General features: G+C 43.3%; 1 protein-coding gene across 1 annotated transcript; it reads right to left on the bottom strand.

The window, feature by feature from the left end:
• Positions 1 to 810: 810 nt before the first annotated feature.
• TPMT (thiopurine S-methyltransferase) lies at positions 811 to 25,597 on the bottom strand. Its single transcript, XM_039248573.1, has 9 exons — positions 25,517 to 25,597; positions 20,314 to 20,496; positions 19,048 to 19,140; positions 14,261 to 14,393; positions 10,466 to 10,518; positions 9,559 to 9,633; positions 4,274 to 4,359; positions 1,959 to 2,003; positions 811 to 1,310 (listed from the first exon to the last, which is right to left on the bottom strand). Exons 2-9 carry the CDS (start codon positions 20,451 to 20,453, stop codon positions 1,198 to 1,200), a joined length of 738 nt encoding a protein of 245 aa, XP_039104504.1. The 5' UTR covers positions 20,454 to 20,496; positions 25,517 to 25,597; the 3' UTR covers positions 811 to 1,197.
• Positions 25,598 to 25,632: the final 35 nt, after the last annotated feature.

The following is a 25,632-nucleotide window of genomic DNA, read 5'->3' as shown; positions in this document are numbered from 1 at the left end:
GGTTGCAAATGAAAAACTGAGCAGCTTTGAATCATAATGAAGAGCCATGAATCCAGCCCTAAATACACTGTACTTCATGTTATCATTTAAATAAGATTAATGGTTTTTTGTTTAAAAAAATTTTTTTTAACATTTCTTCATTTTTGAGAGACAGAGACACAGTATGAGTAGGGGAGGAGCAGAGAGAGAGAGAGAGAGAGAGAGAGACAGAGTCCGAAGCAGGCTCCAGGTTCTGAGCTGTCAGCACAGAGCCCGATGCCCAGCTTGAACTCACTGCGAGATCATGGCCTGAGCCGAAGTCAGATGCCCAACTGACTGAGCCACCCAGGTGCCCCTAAATAAGATTAAATTAAGAAAAACAAAAATCTGCCAAACTCAGAGAAAAATCTTCTTAAATTTATTTTCACAGTTCGGGAAAAATGTTTTTTTCCATGTAAGTTCATTTACTTAATACATTTTAAAATATGCTTCTTGATTCTGTTATATATAAAATTATAGAAGGAGAAAAATTGTGAAAAGGGCTGCTAGGATTGAGAATATGAGGGCTTGCAGTGAAGCTAGTATTTTATATAATTTTTGGACCACTATCTTTTACCTTGAACCCTATTAAAGTGTTACATGGCCTTGATAGCTCTAAATTTAATAGAGTGTCAATTTTTAGAAAACTCTGGAAACAACTCAACTACTCTAAAATAATCTGTTTACCCCTATTCTATTTAAGTTAACATGCATTGCATTTCTTTTACTTTAAAAATTACTATTTTTAATTTTACTTTTATAATTTTTTTTTAAAATTTTAATTAATTTATTTTTTAAAGATTTTATTTTTAAGTAATCTCTACACCCAACACGGGGTGTTTACAACCCCAAGGTCAAGAGTCGTGTGCTCCACCGACTGAACAAGCAGATGTCCCTTTAAAATTTTTAATTTTTAAAACTATACAAGACATGCTGATTGTAAAAAATTCTTGCAATCTCTAAGGAAAACAGGTATATTCTTTGACCACCCCCATTACACTCTCCTTTACCAACTTATTTGTATTTTTTTTTTATAAAGTTACGCATATTTCTGTGCAAAGATCTGCTATGTGACTTGTGAACAACTTTTTTCCGAGTCATGTAGTATGTTTTCATGCCTTAGCATAACTGTCAATTGCTCAAAAACATGTTGATACTACTTGTTTTTCCTGGTCTCATTTACTTTTCCGTTAATAGATACAGTTTTTCAACAATGGAGTCAATCCCCCAACTTTTATGTCTTTCTTCAAAAACGTCAACCATCTCAAGGCAATGAATGTTGCATGTTGAACCTGAAACAAGAAAAGGGAACAAGTTTTGAAGTTGATGAAGAACCCACTAGGGATTCTTCTAAAGACACAATGAATGATTTAAAAGCAGTACTGAAGATTTTTCTTTGCCTTTGAATGAAAATGGGGAAATGCTAAGGGCAAACTTTCTGAACTCTGAATCCTTATCATCACTTATAACTCCTAAAACCTAAATTAAACATACCATCTCTCTGAAGGAATTCAAATGCCTTTAACATAAGCACACCACTTAGCTAAAAAAAAAAAAAAAAAAAAAAAAAAAAAGGCATATTACAGAGATCTGTCCATTTTCTAGAATAAAACAGTCTTCAATAAAATGGCTTCTGACTTTTAGATTTTATATACTTCTAGGCACTAATACGGGGCGCCTGGGTGGCTCAGTGGGTTAAGCATCTGACTCTTAATTTCGGCTCAGGTCATCAGCTCATAATCATGAGACTGAGTCCTGTGTTGGGTTCCATGCTGACAACCCAGAGCCTGTCTGGGATTCTCTCTCTGTTCCTCTTCCTGCTTGCACTCCCTCACAAAATAAAAAATAAATATAAAAACATTAAGAAAAATGCTAGACACTAATAGTTGGTAACAGCTCAAAACAGTTCATTGATTTTATTTGAAATATAAATAACTTACCAAACAATTTTTTAATTTCAGCATCTGGAACATAAAATGGTGGGCCTAGGTAAAAGAGAAACATGGTAAAGAATACTTTCTATAGATCTAATTCTGAAGAGAAATTCTCAGGACCCACTTTTCAGCCTATTTCCAGTGACCTAGTTAGAGTTATCCTATACACAACATAATTTCACTTACATATTAACACCCAGAGCTCATCACCACAAGTGCACTCCTTAATCGCTATCACCTATTTAACTCATTCCCCATCTACCTCCCGTCCAGCAACCCTAAGTTTGTTCTTTATAGTTAAGAGTCTGTTTTCTGGCTCACTGCTATTTTTCCCCCATATGTTTATCTGTTTTGTTTCTTAAATTCCAGATATAAAAGAAATCATATGGTATCTATCTTTTTCTTACTGACTTATTTCACTTAGCATAATACTCTCTAGCTCTATCCATGTCTTTGCAACAGGCAAGATTTCAGTCTTTTTCATGGGTTAGTAATATTCCTGTGTGTGTCTGTGTGTGTGTGTGTGTGTGTGTGTATACACATACACATATACACACACCACATCTTCTTTATCCATCCATTAGTCAATGGACATCTGCACTATTTCCATAATTTGGCCATTGTGGATAATGCTGCTATAAACAACACTGTGTATGTATCTCTTTGAATCTGTGTTTTTGTATCCTTTGGGTAAAAATCTAGTAGAGCAATTGCTGGAGTGCAGGGTAATTCTATTTTTAGTTTTTTGAGGAACTTCCATACTGTTTTCCAGAGTGGCCGCACCAGTTTACATTCCCATCAACAGTGCGAGAGGGTTCCCCTTTCTCTGTATCCTTGCCAACATCTGTTGTTTCTTGTGTTTTTAATTTTGGCCATTTCTGATGGGTGTTAGGTGATACTGCATCATGGTTTTGATGTGTATTTCTCTGATGGTGGGCGATGTTGAGCATCTTTTTATGTGTCTTTTAGCTATCTGGATGCCTTCTTTGGAAAAGTGTCTATTCATGTCTTCTGCCCATTTCTTAATTGGATTATCTGTTTTTTGGGTGTTGTATCAGTTCTTCATGTATTTTGTATATGAACCCTTTACCCAGTCAATCATTTGCAAATATCTTCTCCCATTCTGTAAGCTGCCTTTTAGTTTTGTTGATTGTTTCCTTCTCTGTGGTCCAGTTTCATTCTTTTGCATGTTGGTGTCCAGTTTTCGGGATTTGGGAACTTTCAAATCAGAATGAAGTTCATGAAGAGATTCCTTGGCGTTTCCTTCATCTTCTGGAGTATTGATTTTCCATGACTCCAGCACTCACTCCCACTCCATACATCCCTCCCACTTTGCTGCAGGCCATTTACCTTTTAGGAAATTGAGCTGCTGCCCCTTTCATGAGGTACTGTGAGTCCCACCCCCAGATAGAGCCTGTGCTGTTCTCTGCCCACAAGTCCTTCCTGCCTTAAGCCTCCTATTTAGGAATGGAATTTAAATCAGGTTAGCAGAGCTGAGGGCAATTTCTATCTGATTGGTCTAGACTTAATTATGGACACTAGGTCTCATTTTTTTAATGAGGTTTTAAGATCTGATTTACTCAAGCAGGAAAAAATACTAGCATATGTAAATATTTATAAAACACCGCACTTAACAAAAACCCTCTGTTAAAAATCAAAAAGGGGATTTTTTACAATAAAAGTCTATATATTTGATTTTCACTTCCTCCTGAAAATAAAAGTTCGGTCCTGACAAAGACTGAGCTTCCAATGTTCAAGCACATCAAAAAGAGTCCAGAAGAATATTATCACTTTTCTAAGTTTAAAACAAAGATCCTTATGAAAGAGTGCAATAAATTTAAAAATTTTCTAAATTAGAAAAATGCAGTTTAGAGATTCTTCTGCATACCTCTGACCCCCCCATATCCACATCTTGCCATCTTCCTGTGAGGGCGTGTCTGGGTACCTAACCCATCCCCACCACCAGCGATGACCCACATATGCTCTCTCCAAACCAGGGCAACCGATCTCTCTCCCTCCTACTCCTGAGCTCATGAGATTCCTTTCATATTAGGGACATCCATTCCTTCCTCTCCTCTACAGTCTGAGCTGTGAATGGCAAACAAAATAGAATATGAGCGAGAAAAACATGGACTGAGTGGGAAGTGGAAAAAAACATTTACAGTTTCCATTAGCCCAAAGCAGACTTTTCTTCATGGATAAAAGGCAGTGTTCTTCCTGTGAACTAAATCAGGAGCAAATAATGCTATCCCGGGTCATAGACTTAAATCAGGAAAAGACGCAACCTCTTTGAAAAAAGGAAAAACAACAAAAAACTTTACCTGGATGTTTAGTGGGATCATAAGAAAGAACAGCCAAGAGGTAGTGAAACCCTTTTCTCGTTAGGGACAGCATTGTATCTGCGTAGCTAAAAAGAGCACAACAGAGTTAAGGTATTACGTTTCTCTTGATTTTTTTCAAGTTTCTTTATTTATTTTGAGAGAGAGAAAACCAGCAGGGGAGGGGCAGAGAGAGAGTCCCAAGCAGGCTCTGCACTGTCAGCACAGAGCCCAACATGGGGCTCAATCCCATGAGCCGTGAGATCATGACCTGAGCCAAAATCAAGAGTCAGACACTCAACTGACTGAGACACATTTCTCTATAAAGTCTGCATGGGGGTGAGAGGCAGGGAGGGAAACCAGGTTCCCTTTGACCTACGTTACTAAGGTTAATTCTTCTAAGGACTATCTGCAGTCGATTTGTATTCTAAATGTCAGAAATCGGGTCTGCAAATTACATCACCTGCCTAAGCTGGGAAACAGTAAAGTTAGGAATCAAAAGGCGGCCTGCTTCCAGAGCTCATCCGACCGGAAGCTGTCACATAGAGCCAAGCAGAGGCTCTTTCCAGCCTGACGGGGTACTCGGAGGCCTGTGGGCTTTGAACACACACTTTGGAAGCGCTGTCAGCTCTGGGGCAGGGCCGCCCGGGCCAGCGGGGTATCAGTCACCTGAGCATCTGCTGAAATAAAAAGATGCTCGCACTCCATCCTCAGAGCCTGATTCAGTAGGTGTGTTGTGGGGCCTGGGCTGCTGTGGTTTAACAGTATCTCAGGCGACTGGGTCCTCTCCAGAGGCACATGGGTAAGACTGCGTACGAGACGCAATCCCTTTCCTCTGTTGAGCTGGAGAGGGATAGGACTCCCAAACGGGCAACAATTCAAGGGGCTGTGAAATCAAAGCCCTTGCGGGGACAGAGTGAGCGACGGGTGCCCTGGGCACAGTCCTTGCTGCAGGTGTCCCGCCCGGAAAGCAGGGGAGGCTGCTTCCCAGCCATGTCCGGTTGGTTCAGAATGGGGGTCTGACTCGGACGGGGCCCATGGGCAGAGTGACCCCTGTACAGAATGCTGAGTTGGGCCAATCAGATGACTGCACTGGGAACCGGAATTGAGAGACCCAAAAAGGAGGTGCTGGTTAGCTGTCGCCGCTGTATGGAAAGCTGGAGCTTTTGCGGGGTGCGCTGGCTGCCGCTGGGGGTTGTGAGAAGTCAGACATGTGGGAGCAGCAATGGGGGAAGCCAAGGTCAGGGTAGGAGCACAGCGGAGGGGTACAGGGAGGCAGAGAGGCTGTGAAGGACAGGCAGACCGAGACAGACAGACTGCTCAGCTCTGAGGGAGGCCCCCGGACTCTGGTACAGCGGTTTCTAGTGGGCATGGATGTCCTGTGATCCCTGTGCAGAGCTCTGGGAGGAACTGGGGAGGGGATCAGCATGGGGACTAGGAGCACGGACCTTGCCAGATGCAGGAGCATGAAGCCCAGTTCCTCTGCTTAGTGGCTATGTAAGCTTGACAAGCTCTTAATCTCTCCATGCCTCAGTTTTCTTGTCAATAAAATGGGGATACGACTAGTAACTGACTTGGGTTTTTCTGAGTAGTAGTCAATGGGTTTGCATACATGAAATGTTTAGAACGTTGTCTGGGATGTGGTAAGCACCTACGTTAGCTCCTGTTATTCTCTTTAGCAGACTCCCCCAGTTAGGCTGGCTTGAGTGGATCGCATGTCCTTGTAAGAGAAAACACGGGACCAAAGCAAACGTTTTAAAAAATTTTTTTAATGTCTTTTATTTATTTTTGAGAGAGAGATAGGGACAAGGTGAGCAGGGGAGGGTCAGAGAGAGGGAGACACAGAATCCAAAGCAGGCTCCTGGCTCTGAGCTGTTAGCACAAAGCCCAACATGGGGCTCAAACCCACAAACGGTGAGATCATGACCTAAGCCGAAGTTGGACGCTTAACCGACCGAGCCACCCAGGCGCCCTGCTAACAGAGATCAGTACTTAGCTTTCTGATTCTTGGTCTTAAGAACAAGGAAGAAGAATCTTGCCATCCCCAGGAAGGGGATGAGTCAGACTGGTTTGGCAGGGTTTCTTAGCACCGACACACTCCATTCCTTCCGGAATGTGGACTTTCGCATCCACTTTCAAGAAATTCACAAAAAGGAGAGGTAGGCCCCACTGACTCATGTTAGGCTGGAGACCTGGAGCCCCAGCAGCCAAGCATCTCAGGACTTGCCTGTATGCGGTCGAAGCAGAGAGAGGCCCGGTATTAATGACAAGAATGAGATAAGGCAGTAACATGCTATGTACCAGAACTAAGATAAAGATCTTTTTACTGGCTTGAAGTAAGTTGTTATTCTGGTAAGAAAGGCCAACATGTTCTCAGGTGTGCTTAGGGCTGTGATCACACACACACACGCGCCCGCGCGCTCACATGGCTGGGCTCGGAGGAAAGAGAGTGGATGAATCAGGGAGTCCAAGCCAGGACTGGATTCCCTAACCCAGACTTCTAGACGGGAGTCTCACTACTCTTTGTTAACCATGAAATAACAGTCCAGAGGCCACTCTGATGGTCTTTATATCTAGCACAGATGAGGTAGTAGTGGCTGATAGGAAACAGTGTACTTTTCTTTGCTCTGGATCTCATTGGCTTTCATTTGTTTAACTGACAAGTATTAAGCTCTGACTGTGTGCTAAATATATACTATGCCATGGGCGCCTGGGTGGCTCAGTCGGTTAAGCGTCTTACTTCAGCTCAGGTCATGATCTAGCAACTCATGGGTTCGAGCCCCACATCAGGCTCTGTGCTGCCACCTTAGAGCCTGGAGCCTGCTTCTGATTCTGTGTCTTCCTCTTTGCCCCTTCCCCACACATTCTCTGTCTCTCTTGTCTCGAAAATGAATAAACATTTAAAAATATATATACTATGCCAGCCAGCGGGGAAATCACACACTGTGCGTCGTCTGTGCCCTCAAAGTGAGCTCTGGGACTCCCCATTCGCTCCCCACCACCCTGGGGATCTTAACCACACACACCAAAGCCCAGAGAAGGACTAACCACAGAGAGGATAGACATCCTCGGAGCGCAGGAAACACTTACAAAGGCAGACAACTAGCAGAATCGGGGTCAATATACACGCGTGGTGTATTATAGCCAAAGAGGCCGCATGTGGTACTTTAAGTTGATAAAGCACATTGATGTCCCACAAGAAATGCACAGCACCTCACACTGCAATGTGATGTGGATGTTTGAGAGAAAGAACAGAGCTGGAAATATAAAAATGGTGAGGGCAAATGCCACGTGTTAGTTTTTTTCTGTTATTTCCCCGTGTATATTTAGAACACAGTAGGAACTCAGTGCGCATTTGCTAAATAACTGAATGACAGTAACAGAACTGATGTCCTCAGCAAAGAGCAAGGGTGAGAGACAGGGAGCCACAAGCAAACGCTAACGATGGTCCCTTAGGGAATGACAACTTGCAGGCACATGAGGAAGGGGAGGGTTTGAGAAAACCAGTGAAGGAGGAGGAATGGCAACAGAAAGGGAGAGGAGAACAGGAGCGAGAATATTCACTCAATGGGGCGCCTGGGTGGCTCAGTCAGTTGAGCGTCCGAGTTTGGCTCCGATCATGATCTCGCAGTTTGTGAGTTCGAGCCCCGCGTCAGGCTCTGTGCTGACAGCTCAGAGCAGGCAGCCTGCTTCAGATTGTGTCTCCCTCTCTCTCTGCCCCCACTCCACTCAATTCTGTCTCTGTCTCTCAAAAATAAACATGAATTATCACTGAAGGAAAATATATATTAATAATATGAGGCATAGGGCGGGGGGGGGGGGGGGTCCTGGCTGGCTCAGTCAGTGGAGCGTGTGACTCTTGATCTTGGGATTGTGAGTTTGAACCCCATGTTGGGTGTAGAGATTACTTGAAAATAAAATCTTTAAAAAAAAGGAAAAGAAAATGTGGCACAGTGTATTTAAAGAAGATTAGGTTTGGCAATAAGCCCTACTCCTGAAACAATTTCTTTAAAATAAACATTTTATTTCACCGAGGTGCATGCAATCCTAGTCTGCCTCTTCGGGCACCTGGTGGCTCAGTCGTTTGATGTTCGACTCCTGATTTTGGCTAGGGTTATGATCTTGTGGTTCCTGGGATCAAGCCCTAGTGCGGGGCTTCCCCTTGACAGTGCAGAGCCTGCTTGGGACTCTCTCTCTCTGTCCCTCCTCTGCTCATACTCTCTCTCTCAAAATAGATAAATAAACTTAAAAAAAAAAAGTCTGCCTCTATACGACTAAATAATTCAGCTTTCATATGCTATCTCCAAGTAAGTGTGTGAACAATATTTGAATTGGAAAGTACATAGCAGTGGCCACATTTTAGACTGCTGTCTCACATTTCACTTTCTAACAAGGTGAGGTTCGATAAGAATGGTAACAAAAGCTCTGACGTAGCGGCAGGTAACATTCAGTAATTGTGGAGAACAAATAGCACTTGTCATATGTGTCTGTCCTTTACTCCCCATGAGCCCTCTTGCAGGTAGAATAATGTAGGGATCATGAGCATGGGCTTTGACCAAACTCCCTCTGTCTGAATCTCAATTCTGTTGTGTTCTAGCTGCCTAACTTTGCTCAAGCAACTTAATCTCCTTGATTTAAAAAAAATATTTTTTAATGTTTATTGTTTTCATTTTTGAGAGAGAGAGAGAAAGAGAGAGACAGAGTGTGAGCAGAGGAGGGCCAAAAAAGAGAGGGAGACATGGAATCCGAAGCAGGCTCCAGGCTCTGAGCTGTCAGCATAGCGCCCGACATGGGCTCGAACCCACGAACCAGGAGATCACAACCTGAGCCGAAATCGGTCCCTCAACCAGACATCCCAAGCAAGTTAATCTCTTTGACCACAATCTTCTCATCTGTAAAATGGGAATAATGGTAGCATACGCACCACAGGGTTTTTTGGTGGGTGCTGATAGAATGTTTCGAGTAATGCCCGGTGCGGTTAGTCAGCTAGCGGGTAACATTAGCAGAGGCAGATGGGGTGGTGTGCGAGTTAACTGCACACCTTTGATCAAGGCAACACAGCTCAGAAGGGATAAGTGCCATAGCCTTGTCCCCAGGTCTGCATGGCCAAATCCTACCCTTTTCACACAATGAGGGTTTTGGATGTAGATGTTCTAATTCCGGACACAGTAAGCTATTTCAAAATAGTAAAAGTCTAATTTTCTGGAGCTCAGAAAAAGTACGGCATATTAAATTAAGTAGGCCAAAAAAGGAAAAGCCAACATAATTAAAGAAAGCAAATCACTAACCGTTTACGATCGCCTGGGTTAACAGCAACTAGCGCTCCTCTATCCCAGATCCTGTCGAATTTGCCGATGTTCACTCTGTCCGGAAGAAAGAAAAACAATACAACGTAAGAAAAATCAATTCCTGAACAAGACGAACAGCGCCCCTTGTGGCGCGTGCTGGTATTTCACCGGCTATTAAGGAATTGGGTCTCCAGTCTGCTTTCTTGGGGAGTCTCCAGGGGCAACTTCCAGTCTTGGGGGCTGGTGGCTGAGCTAGCTTCCCCTTTCCTCTCTGACCTGGGAGTACGTAGGAGGCCCCGAGGACTATGTGACGATCTGCTCCCAGTTCCGGGAACAAGTATCTGGGACTTTCCAGAGATGAGATGTCACCACCTTCTGCACTTCGAAACTCCTTTCTGTTACAGACCAGGTGTGAAGTGGAGACACTGTCTTGCTCCCCCTACCTGCCTAGAGTCATAAGAATGTTTTCCGTGTCCTGGAAGCTATCCAGGGACAAAGATATCAAATGTGCAGACATGTAGGCTGTACTAAAAAGAACTGCAAGGCAGAGATTCAAATTAATGCTATTGCAAGCAAACGACGGGAATGAAAAGACCCTTCCCCACCCAGCACTGCCTGGCAAGCCCTCAAGTTACTAAAAGTGCAGAGGTGCTGGGGGCCTGGGTGGATCAGTCGGTTGAGCATCCAACTTTGGCTCAGGTCATGATCTCACAGTTTGTGGGTTCGAGCCCTGCGTCGGGCTCTGTGCTGACAGCTCAGAGCCTGGAGCCTGCTTCCAATTCTGTATCTCCCTCTCTCTGTCCATCCCCTGCTCACTCTGTTTCTGTCTCTCTCAAAAAATAAATAAAACATTAAAAAAAAAAAGAAATTTAGAAAAAAAAAGTGCAGAGATGGTATTCAGTCCTACCTGGGAAGATCAAAAAGGTTGCAACAGTACAATGAAATGTTCCCTGAAGAACTCTGTAAGGAAAGGCAAGGAAAAAAAAATTCTGTTTAATTAGGAGATATGTGAATGGTGAAGGAAAAGACAAGAGAGGCAAAGCAAAAGGGGTAGAGAGAGAATATGTAATTAAACATGAAGAATGTGGGGTGCCTGGGGGGCTCAGTCGGTTGGGCGTCTGACTTTGGCTCGGGTCATGATCTCAGGGTGTGTGAGTGCAAGCCCCACATCAGGGTCACTGTTGTCGGCACAGAGCCTGCTTTAGATCGTCTGTCCCCACTCCCCCTGTTCTCACAGTTCATGAGTTCCAGCCCCGCATCGGGCTCTGTGCTGACAGCTCAGAGCCTGGAGGCTGCTTCTGATTCTGTGTCTCCCTCTCTCTCTGACCCTCCCCCATGCGCTCTCTCTCAAAAATAAATAAACATTAAAAAAATAAACACAAAGAATGGAATTGTACTGCAAATAATTTTTTTTAATGGCGCTTTTGTTTAGACCCATATGGGGTTCTTTTGGATCAACTTGAAGAGAAAACTCAGAGAGAAGTTAACCCTGAAGATTAGATAGCTATTGTACGTTCCAGAGCTTGTTCAATTTAAACAATATTTACTTTAGCAGACTCCTGATATTTTGACGCTGTTAAAGATAGGTAAACAGGCCAAACAGGCAGGTAGACAAAGGTCAGATATTTTTAACGTCATTCATGCAAAGTATGGTTGTGTGGACGGACCTCTCTTTCCTTGCCCTTCACCCTCAGCCCCACCCCCAGGTTTCTCACATCCCTGGACACAGCAGAGTCCAGGTCATCCCTGGACCGCACAGCCCCAGCCCACCCCGTGTGATGTGGGCAGATACATCCAGATACGGCCTTTCCCTGGTGCTCTCGGGCAGGCTGTGCTCTGTCTTCCGGGTTCTCACGTTCTCAGGCACAACCAGAACGCTACAGACCATCCTGTTTGTAATGTTACTCTGTGCCCACGCCGCTCTGCTCTACTGGCCTGTCCTCACCGCGGTCAGAGGCTGTGCCAACTTCACACCCACTCTCTAGAACCTGGGATAGTTCTGCCCACAAGGTGCTCAGGCCAATGAGCTGATGAATGCAAGAGAGAAAAACAGGAGTCCACATGCACCTGTTGGATTTTATTCTGAAATGATGCACCAACAGGGACTTACAAATAGAGGAAGGGTCTCTAAAAAAATTTTTTTAATGTTTTATTTATTTCTGAAAGAGGCAATGCCTCCTCCCCACCAAGGATAAAAGCAGGTGTGGCTGCCTTTTAAGAGATATTAAATGCTTTTATTTTCAATATTAAAAAAAAAAAAAAGAGGCAGCATGAGCAGGGGAGGGTCAGAGAGAGAGGGAGACACAAAATCCAAAGGAGGCTCCAGGCTCTGAGCTGGCAGTCAGCACAGAGCCCGACGGGGGGCTTGAACCCACGAACCGTGAGATCATGACCTGAGCTGAAGTTGGACGCTTAACCAACTGAGCCACCCAGCCGCACCCCCCCAAAATTTTTTCTTAAATTCTTTTTAATGTTTTATTTATTTCTGAGAGAGAGAGAGAGAGACAGCGTGAGCAGGGGAGGGTCAGAGAGAGAAGGAGATAGAGAATCTGAAGCAGGATCCAGGCTCTGAGCTGCCAGCACAGAGCCTGATGTGGGGCTCAAACCACGAACCGGGAGATCATGACCTGAGCCGAAGTCAGACACTCAACCCGACTGAGCCACCCAGGCGTCCCAGAGGAAGGGTCTCTAAAAACCAGTCTGGATGCACCGTGGGGGGCAACGCAGAGGGGTGGGTGTGTGGGCAGGGGGGACAGCCAGGGAGTCTCAACTTTGGGGAGCTCTGAATAGTGTTGATGCCTGGCCCCACCCTTCGAGATTCTGATGTAACAGGCTGGGGGGAACCCTCAGATCTGGAATTCTGAAAGACCCACAGCCCTCTGCAAATGTGCCCCGGAGGCTGAGAGCCATTGACTGCTCCAGGACTAGCCTCTTTGTACTGAGTAAACCCTGGGATTCTTAGACGATTTCAGAACGGGAGTGGAGAGGAAGCCGTAAAATAAAGTACTATCTGAGCCTCCTACTGACCCACAGTTAGTGTCAATGTTTAGAAAGGAGAGTACTTTGTAAGAGACTGAATGTACTGGTGGACAATGGCCAGACCATGTAGGACTAGAGAATTTGGACCCGTGACTTCTGTGGCTGATGATGTGTCAGCAGGTTCTAGGGGCGCCTGGGTGACTTGATTTTGGCTCAGGTCGTGATCTCAGTGTGGTGGGATCGAGCCCTGTGTCAGGCTCTGTGCTGAAAGTGCGGAGCCTGCTTGGGGCTCTCTGCGTGTGTGTCTCTCTCTCCCCCTCGGCCCCTCCCTTGTTCATGTGCTTTCTCTTTCTCTAAAAAAAACAAAGAACAGCCTTTCTTGTTCCCATTTGGGTGGTCTTTTGTCCCCACATTATTCCCCCACGGAGGCGAAGCCGTGTCCCTGGCTAGCTGTGGTCACAGGGTGAAGACCACTCCCAGATCTATCACTTGCGGCCCAGACGCCACCCTGAGACAGAAAGCCATTTGCCCGCTATGCCTTCACCATTCCACAGGTCCCTTAAACTCCAAACTCATCATCCCGAGACGAAAACTTATTTTCTCCGCCCCTTGAGCTTGTTTCTCGTTTATTCTCTGCCATCCATTCCAGTCATCTTGGCTGAAAGAGCAAACTCAGCTCCGCCTCGATCCACACTCAGCGCATCTTACATCCTGCCAGTCTGACATCCTAAACACTGCTCAGAGCTGCCCGCTCCCCTCTCGGTCTTCTCGCTCTCCCCAGTGCCAGCCTTCAGGAGCTCTTCTCTGGACCTTTGTGCACAGCTGGGAGGCCACTTCCTTTCAAATTTACTTCCCTTGACGCCACAAGGGTGGTTTGTCTCAAAAGAAAATCTGGCTCCATCGGGCCCCTACTTAAAACCCTTCCTGCGCAGGATGAAGGATCAGCTTTGCAGGGCATCCGAGACCGGGCACTAGACGGCCTGCCCGTCCCAGCGCTATGTGTCACCGCACTTCAGTGAGCACTGAGAAGCTGGGTTAGGGGACTCTCCTGTCTGTACCCTTTATACCCTGTGTCATTACACTTAGCTCCGTGTGTGACAAACAGCTTTCTCTTTGTTTCTCTTCTCTCCGAAGCTAAGAGATTCTTTAGGGCAGGGACTATGTTTTGGTCTCTTCAATGTCCTTTGCAGGGAGCGGCGCAAGAAATTCCCAGAAATGCCTGTTTATAAATAAAACTAACAAACCCAAATCAAAACCATGAGTATGTATAGGCTTTGACATCAGCCATTAAAAAAATTTATTTTAATAAATTTGTTTTTTGAGAGAGAGAGAGAAAGAGAGAGAAACAGAGCATGAGTAGGGAAGGGGCAGAGAGAGGGAGACACAGAATCCGAAGCAGGCTCCAGGTCCTGAGCTGTCAGCACAGAGCCTGATGTGTGGCTCAAACTCACGAACGGCAAGGTCAAAACCTGAGCCAAAGTCGGTCACTTAACTAACTGAGCCACCCAGGTGCCCCAACATCAGCTCTTTACTACATTTGTACATATCTAGCTATCATCTTTTTAAGCCCTAGTTCTTTAAACTCTATAGTGTCCAGGTAAATCTGATAAAGTGAAGTCATGTGACATCTGACATATGTAGAGTAATTTACACTAAGAAAAACCTTTTTCATGGTGGGGGCGGTGGGGTATGGAAATACTTATTTACCAAAAACAAAACATACCTTGAATACTTTGGCTCCAGGAATTTCTATGATGGGCTCTTCTGAGTAAGAAAGATTCTGTTCTGTAAAAAATTCCCGAATCCCAAGCTCACTGATTTCCACACCTACTACACGGTGTCCTCGGTCTGCAAACCTGCATGAAATCGTATTAGTCACACTTAAAAATTTTCTTTTGGATATATTACTAAATTAAAGGGCATACCCCAATAAACATTCAGTTCCCTTAATTTTAGGGGATTAGCATACACTCGGGTTCAAGGGTTTCACAGAACTTGTAGGGAAGTGGATCTGTATATTTTTAAGCTTAGTGGTACCTGGAATTCTAAAAAATTGATTTATATGACCTTAGAAAAAAAATAAAAAATTTGAAAAACCATACCTTAAAACACTGATCTACTACAAATGGATCTGACTTGAAGAGTTTCTAATTTAAAAGCATCCTGCAGGTTGGAAATGCTTTATAATTTCTCTAAACCAGCCCTGTCCATTAAAACTTTCTGTGATGATGGAGGGGTCTGTACCTATACTGTCCAATCCACTGGCCGCTAAGCACACTGGGTACTGAGCCCAGGAGATGTGGCCAGTGTGATTTAGTTTAAATTAAATAACACATACGGCCAGTTCTGCTATAATGCAACATAGGCAGCCCTCAAAATCACTGTGCTCTGCGAAACCATGCAATAAAAACCAAAAGGCTTATGGGGAAAATGGGAGTGGGACACAAATAAAAAAAACTTTGTCACAATGGAACATCATTCAGCCATTCAGCACGGAGCCTACTTAGGATTCTCTCTTCCTCTCTCAGCCTTTTCCCCCGGTCACACTGTCTCTGCCTCTCTTGAAAATAAATAAACTTAAAAAAAAAAAAAGAGAGAATGAAATCTTGCCATTTGTGACTACATGAATGGACCTTGAGGGCATTATGCTAAATGACAGAAGTTAAACAGAGAAAGACAAATACAGTATGGCCTCACTTACACATGGAATCTAGGAGCGCCTGGGTGGCTCAGTGGGTTAAATATCTGCTTTCAGCTCAGGTCATGATCTTGTGGTTTGTGAGTTCGAGCCCCGCATCGGGCTCTGTGCTGACAGCTCAGAGCCTGGAGCCTGCTTCAGATTCTGTGTCTCCCTCTCTCTCTCTGCCCCTCCCCTGCTCATGCTTTGTCTCCCTCTGTCTCAAAAATAAATAAACTATTAAAACAAATTTACACGTGGAGTCTAAAAAAAGAAAGAAAGAATAAAAAGGCTCATAGATTCAGAGAGCAGGCAGGTGGTTGCAGGGGTGGAATGTGGTCAAAATGAGTGAAAGGGGGTCAAAATCCTGAGTTGGAAAATAAGTAAGGCATGGGGATGTAATGCACAGGATGTTATACAGTATTATAGTTAATAATACCATATTACATATTTGAAAGTTGCTCAGAGAATAGATCTTAAAAGTCCTCATCACAAGAAAAAAAAATTCTCCATGTATGGTGAGGGATGTCAAATAGACTTACTGTGGAGATTCGCAATATATACAAATATTAAATCATTATACACCTAAAACTAACATGATATTATATGTCAATTATACTTTAATTTTTTTTGAAAAGCTCTTACACATTGGTCATAACTTCTCTCTGTGACTCTGGATTTTCTCAAAAATATACAGTGAAAATTTAGAAGCAAATTGCATAAATAATACATTAGGATAAAAAAAACTTGTCAGTGCCACATTAAAAAGAAGAAAGGCAGAGGGTGCCTGGGTGGCTCAGTCAGTACAGCATGTGACCCTTGACCTCAGGGTTTTGAGTTTGAGCCCATGTTGGGTGTAGAGATTTCTTAAGGAAAAAAAAACCCATGAAAGGAAAAAAAAAAGAAGACAGGAACCAAATAGCAATGATGGTACAGTTTTACACATTATATGGTTACAAAATATATAAATATTACTGTGGCATTGTGACATTGAGTGTGACATTGAGGAAGACCTTACTCACAGAAGTGAACGCTGGCAGGAAGGCGGCTTCTAAGTTACTCTGCACTGAGAGAAGGGGATGACTTTAGAGTTCTCACAGCGACAGTGGATGGGAGTGGCTCAGGGCACACTGGTGAACTGAGTGGGGTGTGTGCATGGGTGTGTTTTGTCCCTTCACACACAGCTTCACTCAGCTGCTCTTCCCTCATGTTTCTTGTAGATGAAATTACACATAAATGGGGCGCCTGAGTGACTCAGTTGGTTAAGCGTCCAGCTTCAGCTCAGGTCATGATCTTGCAGTGAGTTCAAGCCCCACGTCAGGCTCTGTGCTGACAGCTCAGAGCCTAGAGCCTGTTTCAGATTCTGTGTCTCCCTCTCTCTCTAACCCTCCCCTACGTGTGCTCTGTCTCTCTTGTTCTCAAAAAAAAAAAAAAAGAAATCACACCTAAGTGAATGTGAAATTCACGTCACGCTCAAATTGTCCCCTGATTTATTGGTGGAGTTACAGTAAAAGCAGCATTTTCAAAAAGAGGTATAGCAGAACAGACTGTATCTATCGTCTATCGTCTGCACAAGACTACCACATTCAATGAGGTCAGAGCATGAACTGTTTTACAGCTCTAAAATAAACATATTAACAACTTTCATATTTCCCACTGAATTCGTAAGTTAATATACGAAGAATATTTTTATTGTATTATTTGTTTATATACTAAAAGATTGAAAAAAAAGTTTTTAAAAATTTTTATTAAATAGGCTCCATGCCCAGTGTGGGGCTTGAACTCACAATCCTGAGATCAAGAGGTGCATGTTCTACTGACTGAGCCAGCCAGGTGCCTCCAGGGAGTGATTTTGGGTTTTTTTTTTTTAATTCTTCATACAAAGTTATCCACACTGGCTGTGAAGATTTTTATTTATATTTGACATACGGAAAAACAGACTATAGCCTATTATAGACTGGCATAGGCTGGATTATATTGGAATATACCATCCTTAAAAAAAAACCTAAGCAAATGTCTTAAACATTTTAACACTTTTGGGTCTTGCCTCATAGTTATCTATTCACATCTGATGTCCGTATAGACCCTAACACACAAATTAGACACATAAATGAAAACTCTTCTAATATAATAAACTTGCAATTCTAACAGCTTAGTTGTGGTATTTTTACATTTTTTAAATTTATTTTGAGAGAAAGAGCGAGAGCGAGCACGAGTGGGGGAGGGGCAGAGAGAGAAAAAGAGAGAATCCCAAGCAGGCTCCAAGCTGTCAGTGCAGAGCCCGACACGGGGGTAGAACTCATGGACTGTGAGATCATGACCTGAGCCAAGATCAAGAGTCAGACGCTTCAACAACTGAGCCACCCGGGTGCCCAGCTCTGATATCTTTATTACACATGACTTTGGACCCAAATATGTGACAATCACATTTAATTGTCTGTTTCCTCATTCCATTTACTAATCTTGTCGCAAAACCTCTGCTAGCACTAGATTGTGAACACTTAACCACAGGGCAATAAGACCGTCTGTTTCTAGAGTTCATGCTTTTCTTGTAAGGAGTTTCCAAAGCAACTCTTCTGGTTCCATGAGTTGGTTAGGGAGAAGTCTAGTAATATAGTTTAAATATTCTCAATGTCATGGCCACAGTGGAATCTTAAGCCATAGCACCCATGTCACAGATGCCCAGCAACAAGTTGAGCCTGTGGGTGTGCTGGCTGCAAGAACGCCACATCTGTACTTGAAAATCAGCTCCAAACACATTCACGTTCTGTGGGTCAGCCACCTACGTTTTTATAGGAAACGGAGCATTTTCAAGTTATTCAAGTTTTCATTTACTAATCTTTTTAATACTTTAAAATTTTCTTTCCTGCCTAATCATCAAAATTCTCAACATTCAAGATTATAAGTTAAAAAAAATGTTTTTAGTGTTTATTTTTGAGACACAGAGAGAGCGAGCGAGCGAGTACAAGAAGGGGAGGGGTAGAGAGAGGGAGACAGAATCTGAAGCAGGCTCCAGGCTCTGAGCTCTTAGCATAGAGCCTGACATGGGGCTTGAACACACAAACCGTGAGATCATGACCTGAGCCGAAGTTGGACATTTAACCAACTGAGCCACCCAGTCGCCCCTCAAGGTAATAAATTAATGGTACTTCTTGGCATGTCCGGGCATGATTACCACAACTGAGTCACGTATAGAAGACGACTGCCAGGTTTGTGACTTTAGGATAATCTATAGTAATAGTGGCTTGCGCGAATTAAAGTGAGTTCTTCGATTACTCACAAGAAATACTTTCCTCATCAATGGTTTTGTAACAATGATTCTTGAAAACAACTGCCTATGTGCTCATGGTTGGAGGGGAGAGTAGAATTGAACCGTGGGCTACATGTTGTCTTGCCAAAGAGTTGTAATTCATTTTGAATTTGTCTGTCCACCTCTAATCAAACTATCTTAAAATTAACTCAGCCAAATTCCTAAGCCACCTATAAAAAGGAAACTGTGCACAAAGATATCGCAGACCTAAGGGAGAAGGCTAGTTGCCTGTGCCCCCTGGGCCCCCACCACTGGTTCCAAATCATAATTATATTTATATAATTATAAATAAATTATACTTTTTCTTAGAAGCTCAATACAGAATGGCCACACCTCTGTTACTGCTGTGTCCTACTGTCTGAGAATATTATCTCTATGAACCCAGCAGTAATAGCCTACCATAAATGAAGAATCCCTGTGTATTTTCTGGGAGTGGAATTTTTAAACCTCTATCCTTTTAAATATTCGCCAAAAGTACTTGTCATCAAGACAAGAAAGTGTGTTAATTCTCATCTGCTCTTACCATTTCATCTCAACTGCTTTTCCACAAAGAGGAAAAAATACTCTCAGATCATTCTCGTCTTTGAGGAAAGTATCCAAATGCTTCTTTAATAACCTGGGAAGAAAAAAATACATATTTCTGCTTTCTTTAGCCCAACGCACAGAGGAAAGGACTACAAGCGTATGATGCTAAATACTTTTCATGCATTATCTCACTTAATATCCCCTACAATTTTACAAAATAGGTAACATTCATTATTACACTCTCCAGTTTATATAATGAAGAAAAAGAAGGTTAAATAACTTGCTTAGTTTCATAGCTAGTAAGTAATCTGATTTCATTAACCCTGGAACTTTCCTCATTTGTAATTAAAAGTTATTTTTCTTGGTTGATAGGTTTTGAAAATTCTTTACTAATTCCTGAATGTATGCGTGTGTGTGTGTGTGTGTGTGTGTGTGTGTGAGAGAGAGAGAGAGAGAGAAAGAGACTGGGAGCCACTGGGCCCACTGAACTTTTCAACATTCATTTTATGGGAAGCTCTCTAAATGTGTGTTCATGTCTCAGACTCTGAAAAGTTTAACTCTGCAGTTAATTCCCTCTGTAGAGATGTGGCTTTCTGAGGCCACCCACATGACAAAATAACCCATATAATGGTTCTGGGAAGGTGCACCAACTACCACTCAGTGTGAAAATATGGTAATAGTAACGACGATGATGATGTAATCCCCTGGGAAGTCAGAGTAGCTGCCTGAACAAGTCTGACCACTTTACTGAGCACTGGCCCACTGCTCAACATCCTAGTTCACATATTAATTTTTCCTCAGCTTCTTTTCCCCCATATAGGAGGAAAAAGTGTTTTATAGATAACACTTTACATTTGAACACATGCTATTGGAAAGCAAAGTCGGAACACCGCCACCTTTCAGTATAAAGAGATACACGTTAAGGCGGGCATCTGCCATATATGTAAATATGCATGATCAATACACAGGTGCTACAGGGGCTTAAAAAAAGATGTATTTCATAAATCTCAGATGCCTTCAACTGTAAGACACCATGATCTATATACACCCTGGAAAGAGCTAACATTGCTGATTAACCTAAGACATGCCAGAGAGGCGCTGTGTTTCAGAGATGCTAAAAGGTGAAAAACTAAAAAAGTGCACCTTATAATCAGTCAGATATTGTGTACCTATATTACACAGAGTCAGTCTCAGATGTCAGTCTATTTCCAGAGTCAGTTTCAGATGGAGCGTGTCGCTGTTATATAGACCAAACATTTCTTACTGATGTCCTTGTTCTTGATGAAATCCAATTTTATGGTCCACCCACTTCTCTTGCCATTCTTCCAGAGTCAGTACTCGGCTTTTCTGTACCTCGGTATCGGGGTACTCTTTAACATCGAGTAAAGTGCTTTTATCATCCATAGTTTTGTGGACACTTTGCCTTACAAACAGATGCCTCCGATACCTGCACGGAAAATATTACAACATTACAAGTGTTGTCATTTAAGGGCATCGCAATTCTATTGATGAATGAAATAAAAACCTATTATCCTTTATTCTCTCTCTCTCTCTCTCTCTGCCCCGCCCCCACTCCCAAGTACATGGCCCCACTCTCTCTCAACATAAACCTAAAAAAGAGAACCTATTATCCTTAGCAGTGTGGCTTTTAAAAATATTTCAACATCCAAGGAAAAGCCATCCAAAAGATTACTTCTCAGCGAGTCTGATTACCTCATATTACATATCAGGAAGGATCTTTAAATAAACTGAATTAGATCTTTAAAAAAATGCTTATTCACTTTTGAGAGAAAGAGAGGGCGTGCATGCACCTGCATGCATGCAGGGAAGGGACAGAGGTAGAGAGAGAACTCCAAGCGGACTCTGCATTGTTGGCGCAGAGCCAGATGAGGGGCTCAAACTCACGAACCATGAGATCATGACCTAAGCTGAAACTAAGAGTTGATGCCTAACTGATTAAGCTACTCAGGCACTCCAACATAGACGTGGCCGATTTTTAATTAAACATTTGGAGTAAACATTATTACGACCAGTTAAATACTAGTCACAGCTAAACCACATAGTATTCTATGATTACTTTTCCTTTTCTGCACAACTTTTTATTCTCTAGTTAATAACTGTCTTACTTTTTCATTTATATAAAATCCCTATGTACCTCTGACTAGTTCAGCTATAAGGTCTACCAGTTGTCCCAATCTCCTGTAGGTACTTTCTCAGTCTCTTATCAGATATTCTACCAATAGCAGCATCTTGGAGAAGACTCTCTGGGAGCTTTCTGACCTAGACGTTCCCTGTTCCTACTGCAGAGCTAGCATTCTGGCATTGCTCTTGATTATTACCCTGAAGATCTTCTTCTCTTAATGAATCTTTCTTTTATCCTTTCTTTTCTTTTTTTAATTTTTTAATTTTTGTTTTCTGAGAGAGAGAGAGAGAGACAGCATGAGCAGGGGAGGGTCAGAGAGAGAGGGAGACACAGAATCCGAAGCAGCTCCAGGCTCTGAGCTAGCCGTTAGCACAGAGCCCGACGTGGGGCTTGAACCCACGAACTGTGAAATCATGACCTGAGCCGAAGCCGGATGCTTAACCGACCGAGCCACCCAGGCGCCCCTGCAGCTTTCTAAGAAAGGGTGCCCAGGAGGAAAGGTTTTCGTGATTTTTCTTGTACAACATGACTTCAAACTATTCCAGATCTTTCTATACCTAGTTTTGCTAGGTATAGAATTCTTGGTTGGAAATCTTTTCCTCTCACAATTTAAAAAAAAGTCTTTCCATTGTCCTCTCGCTTCCAGGGGTACTGCTTAAGTTCAAAGACATTCTGATCCTGATATTTTCCAGGTCAATGTTTTTCTCTCGCTTAAAGCTCTTCTTTGCCCCTAGTTTTTCCAATTTCATAATTCTATGCCTTCTTTTGAATCTGTTTTCAACCATTTGGCTGAGTTTTTTTTTTTAATCTGTGTCATAATCCTCAACGCTGGAAATATTCTTGAATTATTCAGATAATAATTTATGTCCACCTTTTGTTTCTATTTCTCTTTCTCAGACCCCTTTTATTTGGCTGTAGACTATCCTGACCTAGTATTGTAAATTTCTCGTATTTTGCCCCCCATTTTCCAGCTGTTCATCTTTTGTTCTATTTTCTGAGAGACTGCCTTCATGTGTATCTTTCTCTATTTAGTTTTTAAATAAAACTTTTTATTTGGTTTTTCTTTCCTGCTATCAGTCTTATTTATCTGCATAGTCTGCTGCTTATGAGTCACTTTTTCTGTTTTTTGTCTTCTGTCTTTCCAACTGGTGACTTTCCTCAAATGCCTAGCAGTTCTTATATCTGCTCATATTTAAGAATAGTACAGAAAGCTGATTAGATGTTTAAATATGTGGGTGGGCTCACTGACTGTAAGCTTCACCTTAAGGATGATGTGAGTGGATTTCATGTGGAAATCTAGATGTCATTATCTTTGTCTTCTTTTGACTGGTTAGACTTTCCATAGATGGATCTCTCAGTCCCTGTGACAAGGATCAAGTCCTTGGAAGCCATGGTTCTATACTCACAAAAGAGAAGGACACAACTGAGAAGGTTGCAGCATTCAGTTTGCCTGTGTTCAATTAATCTCCATTTTCAGTATGGCACTCAAATCCCTAACTGTGTATTTGTATCTCCCCAGTCCAGAGGTTCCTTACCTTCTGCAGGGAATAAACCCCCAAAGTCTGCTGGTGTGGCAAGAGATAGATATTGTGTTGCAGGGACTTGGGAAAGGGGTCTGGGGATTTAGCCTTTTCTGAACCAGAATTTCAAAGGATGCTCCTACATTCAACCACACCCTTTCACCTCCCAGAGGAACTTAGTGCTGTAATTCCTGAGCATGTGGGGATTCTATAATGCAAATGGGGTTGCTTACTGGCCTTATCCATGACTGGTTAAAGCTTAGCTTTCTTCAGGGGCACCTGGCTGGTTCAGCTGGTATAGCATGTGACTCTTGATCTCAGGTTCAAGAGATCAAGGGTCATGTGTTCAAGTCCCATATTGGGCATGGAGCCTACTTTAAAAAAAAAAAAAGAATTTAGCTTTCTTCACTCTGCAAAATCCTTTACCAACTTGCCCATCTGCAATTTTATTGCTTTTGTCTCCCTACCCTACTGCTGTTTTTTTAAAAAAAATTTTTAATGCTTATTTTTGAGAGAGAGAAAGAGACAGAGGGAGACAGAGGGGTGGGGCAAAGGGCTCAGGAGACAGAATCCAAAGCAGGCTCCAGGCTCTGAGCGGTCAGCACAGAGCCCGGCACGGCTAAGGAACCACCAGATGGTGACCTGAGCTAAAGTTGGACACTTAACCGACTGAGTCCCCCAGGCGCCCCTACCCTATTGCTGTTTTGGTGGGCTTTCAGGAAGGAGCAAAGTTAGATATATGGGTTTGATGTCCTGTCTCTATTCCATAAGTTTGTGTTTTCAAATAAATTTTCTTGCAATTTATTTTTGCATGAGAAAAGGCACACAAGACAACTGGGGAAAAAAGACACTTAAGCATAACTCCAAGTCCATCTGAACATAGGAGGAAAATGCCTGTCCTTTCCATGTGACCCCTGTTACACTAAGGACAATACAACACCATACTAACATACCCTTTGAGTCATTAGTGAAACTAGTTTGGAGTATGCTCGCATGCTATTATTGGTGGGTCTAATTTAACGATTTATCCGTAAGAATAGTAAACATCACATAAAAGCAGGTATTTCTGGAAAAGTTCCCTTTACTGCAAAATTTGGTTTTCGTGTGCTTGGGATTTAAGAAGGGACTTCCCTTGGAGCGGAGAACATAAATTCACTTCTCAGCCAACATTCATGAACAAAGGCTTTTGTAAGGTCCTGTTGATATCAGGAGGTGATTCTCAGTTTTCTGAGAGGTCAAGGGCAACTGTCTGATTACACTGGGTACAGAAAAGCAAAAAAGAGTTGCAGTTTTGGCATCTACATTTTCAGCCAGAAACTTTGGAACCTCAGCTTGAGCTCTCATAAAACATAATTTTATCATAGAACCAGGGCAACTTGGAATGGTACACTTCCATTCCTTTCACACAAACTTGAAACAGAAGTTAACATCCTGTATATAACTTAACCAAACTCTTAGCTGTTCTAAGTTTCTCAGTGTACACTTGTCCACATGCCTTTTTAGAGAATAAGAAGTTTCTTTCTATTACAAGTGTGAATTATAGGGGTGCCTGGGTGACGCATTCAGGTAAGCATTCAGGATTTTGATTTTGGCTCAGGTCATGATCTCTCTGTGTTGAGATGGAGCTCCTGGGGGGTGGGGGGTGGGGAGCGGGTTCTGTGTACTGAGCGTGGGACCTGCTTAAGGGTGTCTCCCTCTGCCCCTCCCCCACGTGCCTGTGCATGTTCTCAAAAAAAATTTTAAGAAAAGTACAAATTATAACAATCAGGAAAGGCAAAATCCACAATTATTCCTACCTACACACGGAAACAGATGTGCTAGTTTGGCCCCCAAATCCTCCCTGGGCTGACTCTCAAGTACGGTTTTCTCTCTCAACTTTTCAAAAAAACCATGTTTCTATTTTCGATTTTTATTTTTTATTATTTTTACAGAGAGAGCTCGTCCACGAGCAAGGGAGAGGGGCAGGGACGAAGAGAATCGTAAGCAGGCTCCATCTCACAACCCTGGGATCACGACTTGAGCTGAAATTAAGAGTGGCGGACTGAAAATAAAAATATTAAAAAAAAAAAAAAAGGGGGGGGTGCGCCTGGGTGGCTCAGTCGGTTGAGCGTCCGACTTTCGCTTAGGTCATGATCTCGCGGTTCGTGGGTTCGAGCCCCCCGTCGGGCTCTGTGCTGACTGCCGGCTCAGAGCCTGGAGCCTGTTTCAGAGTCTGTGACTCCCTCTCTCTCTGACCCTCCCCTGCTCACGCTGTCTCTCTCTCTCTCTCTCTCCTAGAAATAAATAAAAATATTTTTTAAAAAAAGAGTGGCGGACTGAACCACACGGGTGCCCCCTAGATTTATTTTTAAACGTTGCTAAATTGAAAAATAACTTCTCTAAAGTGCACAAATTTGAACAGTATGGCTCAATCAGTATTTAGACATGCATACAACTGTGTAACAACCTTGAAGCAAGACAAAATCTTTCCAGCACCCCAGTTCCCACCCCCCAATCCCTACCCTCACCCCCGCCGTCGCCCCTAGAGCATCGCTGACCATTTAACACGTTATTTCCCTTTTCTTAAAAACCACTAACAGAGGACGATGCTTTGGGGGCACTTTAAAATCCTGGACTCAGAAAGGTCGTTCACGACGCGACCTCGTTATTCCCAGATCCCATTGTGCTTCCTGGATTCCATTTCGGGGCGTACGTTGCCGGGCTGCCCACGCTGATCAGGGTGCCCCATTCCGGAATCCGATCACAAGCTCCCCCAGCAAGTCCAGCCATCTCCCCCGCCCCTCTCAGCGTGCAGGTGAGCCTACCTCGCGCGCAGCTCGCAGCCAGCACTCTGCAGCCGGCTCCCGCGCCGCCTCGGGCCCCGAGGGCCCGGACTGCGCGCCCCGCCCCCGGGCCCGCCCCTCCCCGGCGCCCAGACCCC

The sequence above is a fragment of the Hyaena hyaena genome, unplaced genomic scaffold (assembly GCF_003009895.1).
Source record: "Hyaena hyaena isolate Hyena2069 unplaced genomic scaffold, ASM300989v1 scaffold_313, whole genome shotgun sequence".
NCBI classification, from domain to species: Eukaryota; Metazoa; Chordata; class Mammalia; order Carnivora; family Hyaenidae; genus Hyaena; species Hyaena hyaena.
The sequence above is the reverse complement of the archived record's forward strand: the minus strand, read 5'-3'. Positions and strand labels throughout refer to the sequence as shown.